Source organism: Lepisma saccharinum, chromosome 13 (genome assembly GCF_977018435.1).
Source record: "Lepisma saccharinum chromosome 13, izLepSacc3.1, whole genome shotgun sequence".
Classification (NCBI taxonomy): domain Eukaryota; kingdom Metazoa; phylum Arthropoda; class Insecta; order Zygentoma; family Lepismatidae; genus Lepisma; species Lepisma saccharinum.
The window spans coordinates 52,598,910-52,621,008 of record NC_139241.1 but is presented as its reverse complement, the minus strand read 5'-3'; the positions used below and the strand labels follow the sequence as shown (position 1 = coordinate 52,621,008).

At 37.2% G+C, this 22,099-nt stretch overlaps 1 protein-coding gene across 3 annotated transcripts in view; it reads right to left on the bottom strand.

The window, feature by feature from the left end:
- LOC145997285 (dosage compensation regulator mle-like) overlaps nt 1-22,099 on the bottom strand; it is a 144,314-nt gene that overhangs the window by 58,778 nt on the left and 63,437 nt on the right. For all 3 annotated transcript variants that reach the window (XM_083134175.1, XM_083134176.1, XM_083134177.1), the window contains exons 12-16: nt 15,677-15,969; nt 12,982-13,096; nt 10,440-10,534; nt 6,620-6,832; nt 4,468-4,642 (exon numbers count right to left, since the gene is read on the bottom strand). In XM_083134175.1, the coding sequence (XP_082990301.1) occupies nt 4,468-4,642; nt 6,620-6,832; nt 10,440-10,534; nt 12,982-13,096; nt 15,677-15,969 (891 nt within the window). The remainder of the gene's footprint in view (nt 1-4,467; nt 4,643-6,619; nt 6,833-10,439; nt 10,535-12,981; nt 13,097-15,676; nt 15,970-22,099) is intronic.

Genomic DNA, 22,099 nt, shown 5'->3' with positions numbered 1-22,099 from the left:
TTTATGATGCGAATAGGCCCCTTCTGAATTATTGAATCAAATTCAGAACTGTTTAAAACAGAGGGCCATCACCTGGATCTAAAAGCAAAGATGATCTGTCACCTGGCTCAGAAGATGAGCATGAAACATACTCCTCCTCTCAATTAGTTCCTACATTCGGCACCTGGTTCACAAACGAGCTACATTTAAGGTCACCACAGCCACTGGTACATACGACTTGGACTATATCGCGAACACATTCTGTAACACCACCACCATCATCATCAACACTAACACAAAAACACTTGATGTCAAGTGTATCTACATTATTTCCCTTTATCGTGGTGAAATTTGAAATGGAAACTGTATTTACAGGCAACAAGATTTTTTCGAAGGCACCCTTCTGATTTTTTAAAAACACGTCGTTTTTTCCAATTTTTTTTTTTTTTTTTTGCCTTTTGGAATCCAGATTCAAATTTACAAAATTTGTCCCATTCCCTAGATATTCATATAATCTCGATTCTACACACCTGCACGCACTACTGTGTCAAACAAGAATGACTTGAAATTTGTTGACACTTCGGCATGGTTGTAAAATTGGGCGAAATCTGGAAATATTCCTTCTTTGGGAGAGTTTGATAGGCAATTAAAAATAAATGTACTCATGTCTCCAGATCTTTACTTCTCTTTCATCTGCGGGGGCAATATGCCGACCCCCCCCCCCCTGCCCATCCCTGTGGCCGAGTGGTTAGCACATCGTGCTGCGATGCCAAGGGTCCCGGGTTCGAATCCCGGTCGGGCTTGGTTGTTTGTGAATGTCCATTCATCAATTTCATCATTTCATCACTCATCCCCATCTTCGCAAATTAGCCAAGAGGCACAAAACGCGAAGTAAAATAAACTAAATCAAATCAAATCAAATCAAATATGCCGACCCAAGGTCCTTTGACCTGCACACCGCCTACCTTGAAAGGCCTGTATCTGAAGCCCCTTTCTGGAAATGGATGGAGCTGTAAAGTTTGACGTCAGAGGGAGGAAGGCCGCGGAAGAGAACACAGTACACCCCTGATTAGAAAGTGAAATAATCTTGTGTAATTTTTGTTGTTGTATTAGTGTATTCATTTCATATCTAAGTTTGACACATAAATACTGTCGTCAAGTACAGTAAAATGCAATATTAAAAAACTGATATTAACAGTTGGGCTGAAAAGTTCGTAGGCTGACTCATAGATGGCGTTACTAGAATTAAATCCATGTGATTTTTACTTAGTACTAACCTTCAAAAGATACATGTATAAATTTCACAGCTGCCGGATAATTAGTTCGTGAGATATAGCATTGTGAGTGAAGCAGCTTTTGTTATTGTGAAAAAATGGATAAAAAAGAATTTCGTGTGTTAATAAAGCATTGCTTTTTGGCGAAAAAAAATACTGTTGAAGCCAAGGCTTGGCTTGATAAACATTATTCGGACTCTGCACCAGGAAAATCAACCGTTGAGAAGTGGTTTGCTAAATTTAAACGAGGCGAAATGAGCATCGAAGACGATGCACGCAGTGGACGCCCCAAAGAGGCTGTTACCGACGAAAACATCAAAAAAGTCCACAAAATAATTTTAAATGATCGTAAAGTGAAGTTGATCGAGATAGCTGAGACTTTAAAAATATCAAAGGAACGTGTTGGACATATTGTGCATGAATATTTGAACATGCGAAAGCTGTGTGCAAAATGGGTGCCGCGCGTGCTCACAATCGACAATGCACCGTGTCACAAATCAATGAAAACGATGGCAAAATTATATGAATTAGACTACGAATTGCTTCCCCATCCACCATATTCTCCAGATCTGGCCCCCAGTGACTTTTTCCTGTTTGCAGACCTTAAAAGAATGCTTGCTGGAAAGAAATTTAGCACTGATGAAGAGGTAATCGCCGAAACTGAGGCCTATTTTGAGGCTAATGAGAAATCGTACTATAAAAATGGCATCGAAAAATTGTATGACCGCTATAATCGTTGTATCGCCCTCGAAGGCAACTATATTGAATAATAAAATCGAATTTTGTCAAAAAAATATTTTTTACTATGTTAGCCTACGAACTTTTCAGCCCAACTGTTATTTTACATATTTCCTCCCGACGAGAATGTGAGAAGAGAAGACAAATTTGAAGTGGCAAATTCTAAATTTGCGTTTCATTTTTTTACGAGACTGCTACACAAGCCCCATTTACAATCTGAAGTGCTTGGACTAAAAAATTGTGAAATTAGTATACATGCAGAAAAGCTCAAATGCTGCAGTCACATTTCAGAGCATAAAAGTGACAGGCAAATGAGTGATTGTGCCAGCAATGGGACTATGATTATGCCTAATTTTCTTATTTGAGGTCACTTTTCTGCCTCTTTCGTTAAATCGCAACGATGAGCATGAAAATTGAAGAAGGGACACTCACAAAGGAACATCCAAGCTCACGTCACAATTCGAGCGAGTGTATTTTTTTAGAATTAGATATTTGAATAGTAGTAATTAAAAAAATTGGATGATAGGAGTGAAGCAAAAGAACTGAACTTATCTATAATTTAGAAATTCTTCACAGTAATGCTGTGGCGGAAGAGGCATTTTAGGGACACAGCCTGCCAATCAACTTTTCTTTGGGTGACCCGTGGTGAACGCATCGAATCCCATCACCACTATTTTCTGGCTTTCGAGACTGGAGCCTGCTATTGCTTCTTTTGAAGTAGCTCCTTAATTGTCCTCACGGTGCTGGGTTAACATTGACATTTTGAGTTCATACTGGGAATCGAACCCGGGCAGGACCACTCACACCAAACTCTAGAGTGCTAACCAGTAGACTTCGTGGGGGCCCTCTTCACAGTAATAGGTACGTTTAAATTAATTTCTTTAATATAAAATAAATTTCTTCTAATTTCATCTAACCACCATTCATCATCTTCACCATGATCAGACCTATTTGCCTACTTGATTTAGAGGTTTTTGTTTACTAAAAATCCGCAGCCCTACTCATTATTCTCGAAAACTATAGCATTACGTGCTTTGCACTAATGGAGTATCAGACACTCGGTAGACTGTTTCCTCTTGCCGTTAAAGACAGCCAGCTGCGGTTGTAAACACGAGGGGCTGTAGTAAAGAGTCCACCTTAAAAGCACGTTTGCACACACACACCGATAACATCGACTGCGTTCCCTACCTCGATATCGAGTGCACCAAGAAACAATGGAAGGACCTTCCGATGGTGGGCTTTGATGGCGACTCTTGTTTTAGTCATTTCACGAAGCGGCACACCCTCAAATTTTTGTCTCTCAGTTTCCAGATAAATAACCATTTTATGATGCCTGTCCTCAGTCGAACATTAGGCAGGAAATCAGGGAAAGTTGAGTCACAAATGGGTCGTTGTTCCTTGTCGGCGAATTTGCACTGGTGGTGACGAGAAAGAACAGAGTTGTCTGTTACCAGAAATACAACTTTGTTATGAAGCAATTTTTCTTTTCACAACAATTATGTTTTTCTTCCTTCTATTCGAGTGCAATCGCGCTTGCACAAAAAATGAGCAAGTAATGGACTTGGAAGCGTGAGGCCCCTCAAAGTGTGAGGCCCTGTGCGGTGGCATGCGTCACACAGCACTGAATTATGTATTTCTATGTAGCTATTTCCACTTGGCATAATATGTGTCTCACGGACTCCCGAGTTCTATATTTTAGCTCAACCTTTGGAGCGTGGAACTTGTTTACTTTGAAAAACCTTTTTCCTCTGAAATTACCACATCTGTTTCTCATCACTGGTTGACCACTTTGCCCCTCCTACGCGAGCGACCCTTCCGTGCTGGGAGCTCTGGAAGGGGAAGTCTGTGACAGGATTGTTGTAGGGGAGAGAGAGAAAATTTAACATTGGGCAAACGGGAATATTATTTTATTTGTTCTCTTCGGAATATCAAACTTCTGATGTCATAGAAAAAGGTATCAATGGGAAGACGACAGATTGATGATGATTTTCACCACCGGAAAAGTCGAAACTTTCATTTCATTAGCTGTAACTTGAAGTTGAAGTTGTCGAGTCTTTTTTCTCCATAAGAAATACATGGGATTCTGAAAATTTTTATTCATCATATTTATCAAACAATGTCTCTACCTTAATAATCAACTTAAAAAAATGCTTCCACTTGCAAAAAGAGGAGAAATTCATACTCTTGGATACACCCACGATTTTTTTTAGTGTCATTGCCCATTCACATGATATTGAAATAAATGCACACATGGTGTGTAACTGTATCCCCTCACCTTAAATGAAGCTGCTCTCCCCCTTGAATGTCTAAAAAGATGATTTCTCCCTTACCTACTTCACATCCAAAATTAAGCAATAAGGTCACCTGAGTCATCAAAAACTAACAGTCATTTATTATATGTCTTAAAACTGTTATTATCCTAGAGACATTTGAGTAAAAATATATATCATTAAGGAAAAAATAAATAGAAACTAACCTTTCAGAAATTCTACTGCCATTTCCATAGCTTGCTTCGAAGGCTGAACAATAGTTTTCTTGAAGAATGACTCGATATCACCAAGTTTTAAGAGTTTGATTAGCAATGCCAACTCGTGCAAGGGAATGTGCATTAAAAAACGTGACAACTTCTCTGGTAGTCTTTCGTACCGAGCCTGAAAAGCAAGTACCAGTTCAATGCATTGTTAAAGAATTACTGAAACTTGCTTATTGTTAGACCTCTGATTTCTAAGTTCTAAAAAGTGTGATTTTAGGTTCCTGAAATAGGCTCTAAAAATCCTAAAATATGTTCTAAAAATCTCAAATTAGGTTATAAAAATCCTGAAGTACGTTCCAAAAACTTAAAAAGGATCAAAATTCCTGAAATATACTGATTAGATACAATAGTTTCAAAAAAAATTTAAAAATAATTAATAATTATATATATAACAACCAAATATTAATTTTCTAATCAATTTTTCATTTGTATACATAATTTTCAAAATTATCCACAAATTATTTTAATACTATATCTATGTTGTTATTAATACTATATCTATGTTGTTAGCAAACGTTACTTGCTGATATGAAGAATGAGTTTATGTATAATTTTATTGGAACTGGGATGATAAAATGTTACAAAAAGTATGAATCAAGAATGCAAAATCAAGAGGGTACAATCAGATTACTGGTACATTTTCAGTATTGGCTAATGTTTTTTCAGTAGAATAGTTGGTACCAATCTCAAATTTCTATAAAATGGTTGCCTATTTTGAAAAAGCCCTACAACGAAAGAAACACGCTTTGAATTTTTTGGATTTCATGTAACATATAAAGGTGTGGAAAATAATGTCTTCAAATGTGCCTCTTCATAAGTGATACACTGCACCAGACAGTCTCAGAATACCTATTATGTAAATTCTACTACTTAAAATTAATTACAATTACCCATTACCATTGTTGTATCTTCGTGAATTTTGATTTACAACCCCTTTACCCAAGACTTCTAAAACTAGCAGTGAATTGTCTATTAGCAGAGTAAGTGAAGATCCCATCCAAGCAGATGTTTAAATTCAACCTTATAGGTGGGAGCTAAATGCAGTTATCCGTTGTGACGGTCGACAATCAGTTTCGATTTTCACTGCATATCTTGCTTTTTCCTTAGGAATTCATAATGGATGCATTCTGAAAGTCTTGAATGAACGAATTCAATGAAGATAACTGGGCTCGTGAACCTGGTGAAACCAATTATTGTACACACTTAAGGAACAATCTAGGAGAAAGCATCAGTTGCAGTGTTTTGTTTACAGAAAGTTTCCACATGGAAACCAGCAAAAGGCATGTCCTTCTGGCAGAAATAAACTTTACTGCAGGCATTGTTACTCATTTTCATCATATTTTAAGAACAGCCGAGGCGCACGCACCTTGTGCATGTTGCTTCATATCTCGCTCTGTTCAAATTAAGGTGTATTCTCTGTACTAGTGCAGTTTGAAGCTTTCATGCACATGCATTGTCTGCACATAGCAGAAGATTTAAACTGAACAAACCAGCCTCTTGGTCTGTGCATTTCGTGCCAGAACGAACTTCACACATCGCATGAAAATCGACTTAAGGAACACCATAACAAACTTCATCGACTGTGGAGCAGTCAGTGCTCATAACTCGTTTAAAAGAGTTAAACTTGTGTGACTTTCGAAACACACCCAATATTATACTCTTTCCTGTTGGTAAATAATTTTTAACACATCAAATACCCATTCCATCCCTAGAGTCAAGTGTGTGTTCGTATCTTACATGCACTTGAATTTCAACCCTCCCTAATGTTTTCCCACATTTTACATGTTTTACTTATGGTCCCATGAAAAACAAACTGGCTCTGGGGCTCACCCAGCCTCAAATCAATGAGTACCTGGGGGCAACCCTGGGGAGTAAAGGTGACCAGAGCATGATGCTGATCACACCTCCAAAGTAGCAGAGATCGGGAATGTGCGGGACCCTACCCCCACGTCCCCTAAATGTGCCTTGATGGCACGGTGCTATATGCATGGGGAAAATTACCTTTTAAAAAATACCACTGGTGTTGGCATCAGCTCATATCTATACATTGGCACTGGTTAATGGCTCATCACTAGTATCTAGTGGTTATACTTACTCTACTGCACATTCTGTAACAGATGCCAGGTCTTGTTAGTCCTGCACAATCCTTCCGTTGTTCAGCATTTTCCTTCGACGTCCATATAGTCATATCCATCCCTATATCTTGGTAAGACACGAACTCCTTTGTTTTGGTCTTACAGCAATCAATCACACACACGACGTCCGTTAAGATCAAGGAGCTCTCTGCAATGCTCGTTGTTAGGTATAGCTGAAACGTAAATGAAAGTTAATCTCTGGAAGTTACATACTATGATAATTCAAAGTTATCCCCTTAAAAATTCAAACATTTTAAATGTTATGCAGGAGGCAGTGGTTGAGGTGAGCTTGTCCTCTGTTCAGTGATATTGCCTTAGCAGTCAACACAAATGTTTTATCTGTAAAGTAAACAATGATGTCTTGTTATTTACATGAAAGTTTCTATGCTTGAACTTTTTTAATGGAAAAGTTTGTCTATGTTGTAATTTAATTAAAAATCTTTTTTGCAGATCGTTCAAGAATTTGTACCAACACAGTGAAACTTCGATTTTACGTTCCTGAATTTTACATTTTCCCACATTATACAGTCAACCTTTATGGTCCCAACATAGCAAAATGTTATAAACGTTTCCTCAACATTACATTTTTCCGCATTTTAAGTTTCTTCAGCTTAGTCCCCTTAAAAATGTAAAATCAAGGTTCCACTGTATTTAGTTGATTCTGAATAACATGATATTTAACACAAAAATACTGTGAAAAAAATCTGTATATTATAAATATCCTTACATTTTTTACACTGACACAAACAGTTTTCACATATTTATGAGAAGAAATAAAGCTCGCAATTTGAAATCATTACAGAAAAAAAGAAAAACTTTTAAAATCATTTTTTTTTTCTTCAGCCTAAACTACATCAATATGGTCAAAATTCTGAAACACAAAACATTGATTATTGAAATCAATTTAAATTAGGGATGGGACTGAAATGATACTTTTGTCACCTCTGATAGAAATTTACAAATACAGCTAACCAATATCATACTTATCCAATACAATATTGCAAGTGTTCCTTGAACAATATAAATTGTCCATTAAGATCCTTAATTGATGTACGTACCATGTGACTTCAATAAGTTTTATCTTTGAAAAAGAAATAGTTTATTTATTTATACATTTAATATTTACATACTTTTTTAAATAAAATAAAATGTGGTACATTTTTGCACTAAATTACAGGCTATTTATAGATATATTGGACCGATACGTCTATATCAGTATTGACAAATCTGTCCCATCCCTAGCATAAATACTGAAGTTTTATTGATCCTAGCTTGAATACATTGTTTCCAGCTGATAAACAGTGGAATTCGATTTGTCACATTCATAGAGCAATACCACACTAATCTATCCCAGTTTTAATTTGATGTATTCCTAAATCTACAAGGACATAATCATAACATGAAAATATCTGATTAGAAAATCCATTTTATCCACAGAATGCTGGTGCAAAATTAACAAAACTTAAGCATTTTACAAAATATTTAGAATATTTACAGCCAGCACAAGTTTTGCGAGGAATTTAATGAACCCTGAAAGATAACTGCACTCCAGAAAACTATCAGCCCGTATCGATGAATAAATTTCAACCATTTCCTTCTGATATTACCATAACGGTTGATATCAAAAGTCAGTATTCTAAACCTTCACAATATCCATTATTTGAAAAGAGATGCACTGATAAAGGTCCAATATCAGCAACTAGCAACTAGCTCTACATGAAATATAACTGATAATTTTTCTAATTCTAAATATATATATATAAATAGGCAGTAATTTTAGGGCCAAGCCATACCAATATGTATTGGTTGTATTTTATTTACCGATACCGGCCAATATTTTTGTGTCATTTTGATCATTTGCGGGGTCTGCAAAAATACTGCATGATGCTTTCCTTGAGTCTAGTTATCCTGGACGTTATGCAAAATTAGAAGATTCCATTGACTTTGTGTCAATATTACATGCAAACACAGTATTTTGTGATTACATAACAGGTATTTTTATATTCTGATTAGGGTTGAGCCGATACCACTTTGAACTGATGACGATACTCTTACCGATTCCCACCAATACAGATACCTTGAGAATTGCAATAATTAAAGTTTGTTCAAAATATTGATCAATATTGGTGTTTAAATTTTTTTCTCCAATTATGTGCATATTTACCTTGAAATTTGCCTTAGAATATTCAAGATTTACATCACAATATGTTATGTAATAAAAATTACAGTTTTTGTGCAAAATAAAATGAAAGTTTGAATTTTGCACAATTGCAAATGTCACGCAGCATTTTTGCAGACCTCGTGAAACATCAAAATGCAGGAAAAGTATCAGCTGGTATCAGTAGATGAATTTCAACCAATACTGATACCACTGGTATCGGCCAATACCGATACAATGGCATCAGCATCGGTACCAGCTCAGTCCTAATTCTGATGTAATTTTTTAAATATTTAAAGCAAATCTCTGGTAAATCGATACTTATAATTGGAGTGTGACTAATGTTAGTCAATATTTTGAACAACGTTAATGCCCATTTGCACCAACTTCGATTTACATGCAAGTAAGAGTAAACTTACAGTTAACCCATGAATCGGCTGAATATCTGTTGCACCAACTGTGGGGTTAAGCTGGGTGTAAAAGAAGGATTAACTTTACCCTCAGAGATCAGCGTGTAAAAGCAGTGTTAACCAACATGCAGCGGAGTAATGGCTGCCATCTGCAACCGGTAATGCATCACTCCAGAATTTTGAAAATAAATAAATGTAAATGCAAAGTAACACACTCAAACTATGTGCATAAAAAGTGAGAAATATATTATTAAATATATATATTTTGGTAGATGATTACTGTGCACATTCTGCAGTACAGACTTTGTAAAATTGCTTGTGCAATACAAACATAAACATACAAACAGTAACAGGAGCGTGAATGCTACGTGGAGGTACGTAGATGTATACATTGAAATCTACTACAAACACTGTAAGTCTACTTACTATGATTGCAAGCTGCAATAATATATCAAAATTTATTCACATAAATATTTTCCCCCATCTTTATCATGTGCTTGAAGTTTTCTTGAACCAGTTGCTTGTCTCTGTTTACAGATACCAATGTCCCATTACCTCCAGCCTTTCTCATTTTTTCCGTCAATTAACCGCACCACGAATAGAACCACACCTTCTTGAAAGAGGTAACCAATCACATGCTTCCATCTGTATGGTATTTAGGCACTTTCTTTGAGGCTAGCTGCTATCCTAGAGTAAAGCCGGCGTTTCGTGACTTGCGCAGTCTGCTACCTTTCATATTGGTGCAGTGGAAAATGATCCTAACTCGAGGGTTACCCTGACCCGTGGATTTTCAAACTCGCGATTTTCTCCAATGTTGATTCAAATGGGCATAAATGGTTAAAATTTTCAAGCATAGATATCAATATTGCTGGGTATCGGTAAAGGTATTAGTATGGGTATTGGTTCAAAGTGGTATCGGCTCAGACCTATGTAATTTAGTGCAAAGTTCCTCCATTTGTTTCTTGTCTTGAAGAATATACCCTCGTTTTGTAAATATGCAGTTTATTTTCCAAAGGTAAAACCAAATCCACCACCTGTTTTTTTAATTCAAGGAGGTAAATGAGCCATTTATGTTCTTGAAAGGACATTCACAAGTTTGTATTGGATCAGTAGAATATCACTTATTGATAACATATTTTGTATCAGTACTTCATCATTATCAGCAAAAAATTTGTATCGGTAAATGACAAGGTATTAGTAAGTTTTACTAACCTTGGTGACACCTGCAGGAGCAGGTTCATATATGAGACGCAATTCCTCCTTGGATAAGTCTTCATGTACAATGATGATATTGAAATCGTCGGAACCTACGAAATGAAAACAAAAGAACATGCATAATGACAAATGAAAAAAATATCTGTAATATGTGATCAAAATAATACAACTTAAGTAAACTTTTGTACAGTTTTAGAATATCCCAATGACACACTGTTCAAATGATCATAATGCAGTTAGGTTTGTTTGTTTTTTTCCTCTCAATACTGACAAATAGCATTCTTAAAAGGATGATGATCAAACTGCGCACCTTCTGTACAATACTTGCTGGTGAACTGTCAGTACAGAATAAACAGTTAGGAAAAAGATTCCTCTGCTTGTTTGGTGTAAAGGTGGCTGGAGCATGGTGTTGGTCACACCACCTCAAAAGCGGCAGTGATCAAGAACATGTGGGGTCCCAGCCCCACACGCCTTATATGTGGCTTCATGGTATGGTGCAATATGCAAAGGAACATTCTACTTCCCCCGATGAATCCGATGAACAGAGATTTTTGCCCTTTCCTTGAAAAAACATACACCCTTGCACAGTGTCAATCAATACTCCTATTACGAAGTTGAATAACGATGCACAACTCACTACACAGTACACAGCACAAGCGAGTCGAAACAATTTTGTATTTAGTATGTATCTGGGAATTTAGTACTAAAAAATAAATACCTCGTTAAAGAATGGGAACCCTAGAACAAATACAATATTAAAAAATTACAATATTATAGTTCCCACCTGAGTTATAGATAAAATTTTGCGCAAAGCTAACAGATTGAGACCCCAATGCCAAAGTATGTTGCGAACATAAACTTAATATTAAAACAATGTACCCAAATCTGTCCAGCTTGCAATTTCTTAAAAAAAAATTAATCAGTCAATATAAACAATCAAACAATACTTCATAAATTATGCATTCTCAAATAAGACAGTAATGTAACTTTTGAACAAAATTATATTCTTTACAAATTATCATATATATATATATATATATATATATATGCATGGCCATGCCTACGTGTAATTTTACAATGCTGTTACAAGTACGTCACAAATGTACCAATATTATAAGATTTAACAATATTGTTGGCACGGTTAAATGGCCATATTTGCATTTTCCAAAAGTTCTATCTTCATATCAAACTTGTTCATTTCTTTAGTTACTGTTAAAGTACACAGTATGTTACCAGAACATTCCAGCCTCCCTTACATGGAGCTGGCCTTTAAACACTTATATGTTCGGTTTCTAAGTCTAAAGATCACTTATACTTCACCACTTCTGTTATGTAGATTCCAGAGTATAAAATGATTTCACCGTTTGTTCAAGAACAACTATTTCAGTTTTTGCCCATGATGTAAGCTAATTTATGTGGCCGCGGTGGCTCAGTCGGTAACGCGTCTGACTACCATGCTCAAGGTCCCGGGTTCGATCCCCGGCCGGTTCAAATCCGGGAACTTTTCTAACGGTGAAAGCGGCCCCGGCGCCCACCCAGCGTCGAATAACATGGGTACCTGGGGGAAACCCTGGGGGGTAAAGGTGGTCAGGGGCGTGATGCTGATCACATCACCCCCACTCACGACCGGATCAAGAAAGTGTGGGGCGTTACCCCCACACCCCCTATACGCCTTCATGGCGTGGTGCTATGCACAGGGGAACACTTTACCTTTTTGTAAGCTAATTTGGACTTATTTCTTCCAAATTTACCAATTTGTGTGGCCCCGATGCTTCTCTTCGTGTCATTTTGGAAGCAATATTTTATTATGAAGCCTCGATCCCGGTATCCCTCCCTTTCAAGTTGTGATCGAATCATTACTTTTTTCTACATTACGAATGTATTTTTTAATAGAAATTGCTGTGAACTTATTTTACAAGTTCAAATATGTAATAAAATTATGTTTCATACAATAGACATTTTTCTATTATTTACTAACTTAAAAGAATATATTTTGTATGTTTATTGTCCTTATGTTATTGCGATATTTCCGATCTTTGTACAACGTGATTTGGCAACACTGCAAAATAGCCATGAACTAAGATCAACCATAATTATGCATTTTTCTTAGACAAATTTAATCAAAATATTAAATTAACTTTAAATTGTGCCTGTTTTCATTGCAAATGTATGGGAAACCTTGTGAAACAACCGTGAGTACTAATTAGCAAAGAAAGATTGCAAAATACAAGAATTACAGCTACAAAATTCCCGTTCTTTGCAACGCTTGCAATGGAGCATGAAAATAAATAAAATATGTGCCAATATTTTAATTTTGAATAACGTTTTAAATATAACTCCGATAATTATGAAATTTCAGAATCTGTGCTTATTAATTATAGGGAATGCAATGAAATAAAAGCCCCAACTGAAAAATGAAGATTTAAATTTCCAATCTTAGCAAATTTTAATGCCCATATAACAGTGCATCTGAATGGACTGGTTATACTCCACTATCCCTGAAAAAGAAATTTCCAGACCTAACTTAAGAATTACTAACCAAGAAGTTTATTCATCTTCAGAATCCTATAGTAAACAGGTAATGCTGTCCATCCAGGCAGAAATATCGCCACTGATCCAGGGATTCCTTGTTTCTTAAAGTGGGCAATCAATTTCTGTTGTACAAGAAGAGGAAAAAAAAATGTTAAGTACAATGCATGTGATTTCAATAAGGAATGAAACAAACCAAAATAAATTGAAATGTGACTTTTCGTACATGATAGGGATGAGACATATTAATATTTACTCAATTCTTTGTTAATGAAGACATATCCAGTTATCCAGTACATCTAGAATAACCTGTAATTTAATGGAAAATTGCACCATTTTGTTATTACTTTTGTTTATAAGTAACTGAAATGCTGTACTTTTGTAAGGCAAAAATTTAAATATAAAGTTTCAAAAGTTTTTTAAGTCCACTTTATGGTCAGGCAGGTTAACAGGGACTGGACCTACATTAGGGCTTGGCTGGACCTTTGCCCAATGCCAGGGCAGTTGTCTCTGAATTTTCCTCCTCTTTCAAAAAACAGCAATGATATTCCAAAATTTGAAAAATTACGTATCTTTAGAACAGCTTCTAGAGCATTAATTAGAATCTTCGTGTGGTTTGCTTTCGCTGTTGCCTAGATCTTCTCAATAGTTTTGTGGCTATGTAAGTCTATTCAACCACTGATAATATCTAGACAACAGCAAACTACACGAACGTGAATGCTTTACAAGGAATTCTAAGCACATGTAATTTTTCAGATTTTGGAATATCATTGCTGTTTTTGAAAGGGGAGGAAAATCGGAAAAATAGCTGACCTGGCATCAACGGTTCAAGTGAGTCTTAAATTGGAATCTCAACCACTCTGCAATTTTGATTTATTTATTGAATTTGAAATTTTGGGTGCTTCAGCACTTAAAGGCTATTTTGCACCCATCATGTTAAACGGGGTCGAGCCCCTTACCTTATGTAAATTAACTGTAATGTTGTTTACTAAAATATTAAAACATTCTAACTTCCGTTAAAAGCTGAGACTGTAAAGGAACACTCAGCACACCTATGGACAAAACATAGCCTCGTTAGTCTGCAAAATGCAGTCCAGGGTCATTGTGCAATGTCTCCTGACTGGGAACTAAACCTGTTACACGTGATTTGATTGATTGAAATTAAAATTATGGGCACATCACCACTTAGGTTATTTGTCCCTTATCGTAGCTAAAATCAATATCTGTCTCTTGAGGACTAAAAGCACCTTAGCTAGTTAAAAGCTGAGGTTGTAAAGGTGCACTCAGCACATATATGGAGGACACCAGATGATTATACTGGCCGTAAGTCCAGATGCCAGTCTCATCGGCCTGCAAAACCGTAGTGACCGGAGTATACTACATGGAATGTTACACTTGATTACAAGGTAACAAGCCCCCATTATGCTATGATGCCAGGGGTCTCGAGTTCAAATCCCGGCATGGGAATGGATGTTTGTGAGTGTCCCCTCATCAATTTCATAATATCATCACTCATCCGCATCTTCGTAAATTAGCCAAAAGTGGCACATGTCCTCAAAGATTGGTCTTTTATCGTGCTTCCCTGGGTATTTGGTTCATCCGGAATCCACAAAGTGATTTTCCCGATTTTTTCCCCATAAGTTGGCAACACACCATTGTTATTTTGTTTCCTCCCAAGAAGCATAATCCTATATTCAATGCAACTTTGCATGGTTGCAGAAATATACCGCTGCTACAAAGTACATTTTCTTTAGTTCACTTTGGTCTATCACGGTGGGCACAATGTCATGTTGAATATGAATATTTTGTGTAAACTTTGATTTTCTTCTTTTTTTAACTTTCATTATTGAGAGCTAACAAGTAGAAATTGTACCTCTGCTAAAGGTCCTGATTTCATCTCTCTGTGACAACTAGTTCTCTTGGTACAATTTGTTTTGTATATCGCAACATGTTCGAAAAGCACATGCATGAAAAGTTCTCATCTGGAGAGGCTAGTGTGTTGGAGAGGCTCCTATATCAGAGTGGCCACTCTAGAACTATGAAAAAATTCAAGGGTAAGAAGATGTTATCTCTATTTCAACCTTACATATTACTGCTTCTCACCAGCGACGCACATAATATACACAAAATATATTAACAATATAAAGGGTCTGTATGATTCTAATGTGTTCAAAAATTCTAATTTCATTCAATTAAACACTATTTATAATATTTAATTTAAGGTGCGGGGTTTACATTTGATATTTTCACAAACTCAGACTTCAAATACATCTACAAACACAAGTCACAAATGGTATGAGATATACTAATCTAAGAAAAATTGTTAATTGTTATAAGAATTTAAAACTCAGATTTACCTAACCAACTTCAGGATATCTTATCTTGCAATAATCTTCCATTTGTCAGATAGATTGTTCTGCAAACGACACTAACAAAGAAAAAGGACCAAGAGAATTCTGTTTTATTTTTCATGCATTTCATTTTCATTTTACTTGCTTGATAAAAATAAGCACTAAACTTGCCTCAGCACATTTATAAATATGTATAAATTCAATGACATTTGGATTAAAAATAGTTGCAATTTTTCACGTCTATGGAGAAAAATTCACGTAGAATTCATGCATAATTCCCGAAGGCAATAATTCCTGGAATTCAAGGAATTCCGGTGAGTAGCCACATTGAAAATGCTAAAGGTTAATACTTACCTCCAAGAGTTTCGTTTCCAGTCGTTTCTCCTGCATTGCAGCCATAATCTTCCGTGTCTGAGAGCTGTATTCCTCTGAAACTTCTTTATTTAAATTGACTTCTTCCTCGTCGTCAGCATTTTCAAATTTATATTCCTGCTCATCATCTTCATCATCATCATCATCATCATCATCCAGCTTCCGTAACTCCTGAAACATCTGGCGACGTTTCTGACGCTTTTGCTTGCCTTTAACTTTGTACAATGTATCAGGGATGTAATTCAACGTTTCCACTACATCTTCTAAGAATAATTCTGGAATATGAAAGTGACAAATCTTGTAAATTATGTAATTTGAATAATACACTAAGGAAAATTTGACTTTATAATATAATATGTTACACCTAAAAAAAAGTAGCACTATATATCAACACTAAAAATACTGCTGGCTAGTCATGTACCTTCAACTTTGATTATTTGGAGTTTTGTTTGAGTATTAATCGCGACTGGAACTACAGTTTGAAGTGGGAACTGAACCACTACGTGGCTCCACAGCGAATGGAACTTGGAACCCCTCAATTGCAAGATGATGATGTTACCACTATGGCATCAGGTAGGCCCTACTGACTTTTTGAACGCACTTGGAAGACTTTACATTTTTGTTAAAATAGGTAAGTGGTTAAAAAATTGGATAATAATAATAACAATAACCCATGATGCAACAGCCCTTGAGAGTCAGGGCCTACCTACTGACTGCTGGAATCACTTCCACATGCCTCAGCAGAGGTGGGTAATTGTTAAAGGCATGCACACATAGGCATGCACACAGGGAGGGCAAGGGGACAGTTGCCCCCCTAATCATGGAAGTTTGCATTTTTTTTCCATGAAGGGACAGACAAGGTATTTTTCCATGGGGCATATATATTACTTCGATAATAGTGTTGCCCCCTCAAAAAACACCACTTGAATTTGAAATTATCGCATAATAATTAATGTAAATTACTATGACTGAAATCAGATTATACGTGTAAAATATATACTTTTAGGTTGACATTCGTTATCGAAGGGGGAGATGTGGCCATTCTTGCGCCCCCCTTTCCAGACGTTCCATGTCCCTATATTATTATACTTTCACTTAGAAATTTTGTGTAGAGGAATCTTAATGCTGTTATTAAACGATATTATACTCTTAAAGAAAAGAAGCATTTTCAAGCCGATGAAAGTTTGAAACAACTACGGGAGAAGGGGATTCAGTCGCACAACCACAAACCTTGGACGGAAATCAATTCTAGGGGGCACACATTGAAGTAAAAAGTAAAGGAATGCAAGACTAGCAGAATCTAAGAGTAGCAGGACAAAAGAATACTGAAGATGGAATTAGTTTTCACGTCTTTCTTGCATTATTTCTTCCAGAGACAGAGGGGCAATTGCCCTCTAGACTTCAAATTTTATACAAATAAAAATTCTTTTTGTAAAATTTTCTTGCTTGCTTCGCTCGCAATTTCTCTTTTTCTTGCAGTCTTGTCAAGTTCAGAGCAGTAGTAGGTAGGGGGCTGCGAGAGTTGTCCCTCTACGCTGAACAATCTGAATGAGAAAAATTGTAAACGAGAATGCCATGATATCCCATGAATTTTTTGCACGCTATTAAATCAATACTGTTTTCAATTTATATAAATTTGGATCAAAAAGTTTTCTTGCTTGCTTCACTCGCAATTTGTTTCTTTTCTGTAATGCATTGTGTATTACCAGAGGAACAAGTAAGAACAACGAAGTACTTCAGACAGTTGCTGCTGTAACAGTTTGGTTTGGAGGAAAAGGAGCGCACACATTTCAAAGACAATTTTATATCATTTTTGCCTTTGGTTTATTATGGGGCAGATGAATTCATTATGTAATGTATTTATATAATATGTTTTATATAATATATATAAATCAAATCAAAGAAGGAGAAAGGAAACACTCACCAGACAGTGGAAAAAATTATAATTTTCATAGTCTATCACTGCATCTCCGGTGTAAGAAAAAAGACGAAACCAGAAGTAGGAGATCTGGCAGAGTTGCTAGGTCTCAATCGTAGAAGAAGTAGTGCGTAGAATGGAAAAAACACTGTTCCATCACCAGGCTCCTCGAAACTGTGAGGGTGGGTGGGTGGGGAAGTTACTGGGTGGCCTTGTTCAGACCAGGGGGAATGGTTGCACTCATGGCTGATATATAAGCCCTCTCCCATCTTTTGCAAACTGAGGTGTTGGCTGGTTGGGGTAAGAGATGGATGATCGCTACCCGGAAGCAGTCGTTGAAAGTGATATTGTGGTGGTTTGTATGGACAGCGACAGTGAAGTCCAGGTTGTGGGTGGAGGCGCAGTGGTTATTGATGTGGAGGTTGAGGGCGGTTGATGTTTCCCCCAGGTAAAAATCACCACATATGTTGCAGTTGAGGATGTAGATCAAGTTTGAGGTGTGACAGGTCCCTTTGGGGTGGAGGGTTAATTTGCCAGTGGCCGTGTGCACCTGGAGAGTGTGAGAGGTGATAAGAATGGGGCAGGTTATGCACCTAGGGCAGTTGCATTTGTGGGCAGGGGGATGTTGGTTGTGTGGAGAGGGAGTGTTGTGGACCAGGATGTTTTGGAGGTTAGGGGGGTGTTTGAAAACCACTCTGGGTTTGTCGGTAAAGATGTTTTTGGTTTCAGGATCACTGGAGAATGGGAAGAAGAGAGTGTAGTGTGTGTCTGATTTTGCTGAGGTGGGGATGATATTGGGTGATGAGAGCAGATGCCTTGGTGGGGGCAGGTTTCTTGGTGGTGGTGGTGGTGTGTGAGACAGCTCGCAATATTTGTTTGGTGACCAGAGTGGAGCTATATTCATGGTTGACCAGGGCTTGGTGTAGGCGGAGGTTATAATTCTGGTGGGAGGTGGGTGAAGTGTTCAGGCGCTGTCCCCTGAGGGCCAGAGAGAGAATGGAATGGCTCTTTTGGTGTGGAAGGTGATCTGGTTGGGGGAGTGGGTCCAGGTGAACCTTATGGAACGGAAGTGATTAAGTTGGTCCAGGAAAGCTGATAAGGATGGTTCACCATGTGTCCAGAGCATGAACACACATCCGTGAATTTTTCAAATGTAATTCTGCCTGATTAGACTGACCTTCGCCTCGCCATGGAAAAATTGAATCAGTCAATTCCAAACGAACCACAATTTCATGAAATATTTTTGTCCCATTTTTCCATTACTGTTATTTTATTACTCATTTGGAACTTCATTTTAACTGTTTATTTATGCCATACTTCAGGAGTATGCAGGCGCAAACCAACCTTGACTAGTGAGAGTTAAAAATGCGTCACTATGTTGCTTTTGCCATATTAATCCATTTTTATTATATTTAGTCAATATTGATCCTTATTTCATTGGAGCTACTATTCATCATCTACTATTTACTATATCTCAAGGATCCAGAACTTACTTTCTTGGCTTGGTCCACTTTAACCGTTGTGATGTTACCAAATTTTGGGTTGTTTTTTTTTTTTCTGTCAGTTCCTTATTTCTACAATGCTTCGACTTTTCTGACATCAAGTTAATGGATTTCGTTGGGTTACTGTTCTGATATCACGGGTTATATGTTATAACATCTATATTTTATTCTCTATATATTTATCAATATTTAATCCCAGATATTTTCCTCTTTTTTTATTGCTCCTCCTTTATTGTATATTGATCATATGCCAACAAAGGGCATTTAGTACCATGTAGTCACTTTAGTTTCATTCTGCACATTATTCTATATTTTTGCGTAAAGCCAGGGGCTATATAATTTAGTCAATATATATGTATATATATATTAATTTTCAAGAAGTCATATTTTCATTTTACTAGTGTTACAAGTTTAAGGCATTTTTCCTCATTTCAATTCTTTTTTATAATTTATATCAGTTATTGGGTAGTTTATTTGATTTTATTTTACTCATGGTTTTCACTTGCCTATAAAATGATGGTTATTTTATACCCCCTTTACATAAGTATTTCTGACTGACTGAGTAATGCATTTTAACACTTCCCTACCTATGTTTCCTTCACCCTGTTCGGAAGTCTACGTCAGTTATGGCAGCATCGCACCAAGTGCTCCAGAAAGTTGGCTACACAAGGAACAAACTCCTTTCATACTGGATCATGAAGCACCCAGCCTATGCATGGATATCAGTTAGGTCATCTAACTCTAATTATGCGTTGCTTGGTGGTCTTCGAGTAGTTGCTCAGACTATTTCCTATGAGGTTAGTTTGGTTTTAATTTTATTATCTTTTATTTTTTTAATTGGTGGTTATAATTTACTTTTATTTAATATCTTTCAGCATTCTTTGTGGTTTATTTTTATTGCTGGTGGTTCTCTAATCCAAGGAATCCAGAAACCCAGGATCTGTCCCTACATCACTTTGAGGCTACTCCAGAAGGGTCTTTCTAACACTACTTGAACTGACTCTTCCTGGATTGCCCTGTGTTCACCCGCCCCACTACCAACGTGTTTCATCTGCTGAACTGTATTCCAGAACTTTCCACACTGGGATTCGAACCCGGTCCCCCAGTACAATTGTGTTCAGTCAAGGACCGTGCCTCTCCTGGAACAGTGCATCATACCCCAGGACTCCGGGGTTCGCGTGTGTCTGGATTGCCCTGCCTTCTGACTTCGCATGTTGTGAAATGAGGAATCATATGTTTCCCAATATCCTAAACATAGTGTGCTACGAACGTCAATGGCAAGTGAAAATACAATCTTCAACTATTTTATTATCTTCGTGTGGTTGTGGGTAGCCAATACTGAGTGTACTGTTTATTTTATTGGGTCCAGTGTGTGCGCTTCAATGCCGAGCAATCCAAGTGGAGATTGGTGTTTACCATGGTCATTTTCTCTCGCCTCTTGAACTGTTGACCTGACGAGGGGGAAGACGTGAACATAACGCCTCCAGGTTTCTCACGGCTTACATTCGGCCCTTAGTTAGCACTTATTTATCTCTCCGTGTTGTTATGTGAAACGCAGAAGCCATTAACATGTCTCCAGTTACGATACAATGTGTTGAACTTTCCGCTGACTCCGCGGGCTTGCGAACAACACTTGCTATCGCATGTTGATCAAACGTCAGCACTTTTGATTATGAAAAACTCTTCCAGCATGTGGCTAATGAAAAAAAAAAGAAGACTAGTTCTGCAGTCAAGCTTTGAGCTTGACTTTTGTTCAACCAATTTTAATTTTTAAGGTGAAGTTTCCGACCTTATTATTTTATTTTATGTAACCTTTTTTTTCTCCATGTAATAAAATACATTTTACATTTTGGTGAATGGCAGAAAGTTCAGTTTCACATTTTAATGATTACAATTTCAATTTGGGAAATTGTTTTGCAAGGGGGAGTTCATAGCATATCCGCTCGGTTCTAGAAATATTGACCCTGGCAGACCTTGCCAGAGCCTGCTTAGAAATGTGCAGCATAAGACTTTTACAGGAAATGGTAAGTACACTGGCCTCTGGCTAGAGGTGACGGGAGGCCAGGAGAGGGATTAAATAGGTGTGCATGAGAGCAACACAAGGTCTTTTTGCCTGGAATCGTTGGAGAAGCAGGAGCTATTGGTCTGTTTGCTAAACAGTTAAGGGTCTGCCATTCACATTGCTCAGTTCAGTATAAAAACCTAATCATGAGTTTATATTAATGTTAATTTAGATATTTGTACCTGCCCTTTCAGGGCTGTCTCTACCATCAATAGTAATCGGGAGGGGCAAGTTACATCCCTATTTAAGATCCCCACGTTCATGTTGGAACGCTACGCTTTTCTACTTTCTCAAATTACCAGCACACGTGTGTCTTAGTATCGTTCTTGACTAATACTGTATCATTAGTTTCAAAGATAGAAAATTATTTACAGTAGCATGTAATTTGAAGTGTTGGCTCCTGCGATGGAAAACAAGCTGGTATCTAAGGTTAAGGCATGAAAAAAAAAGAGCCTTGACAAGCTGAAATGTCACGGGTCAGCAACTAAGGGCATAATTAACAAATAGGCAGCCTGTCCTGCAGAAGTCTGGGTCTGCAAAAGGTGATTCGAGGTGAGTCTTGCTGTTTCAAAGGATGTAGGTTGTATGATCGTAGAAAACTTCTTACGTCACGTGCTAGCAACATATTTGGTAAAACACTAAAATCACACACTAACAGCATGATAAAAAACACTTCGGAGTTCTTCCAAGCTTTCGACTCCTTCACAGAGTCATCTTCAGGGCTGGTCGAGAAGGAGTCGAAAGCTTGGAAGAACTCCGAAGTGTTTTTTATCATGCTGTTAGTGTGTGATTTTAGTGTTTTAACAAAGATGTAGGTTGTCTTGGTTGTGTAGCGTAGTGTACACTAAGTTCTAGTACATTCCAACCCAAGCATTGTGATGGATGCTGACAAAACTACAATTGCACCCAGCAGAAAGCTTAAG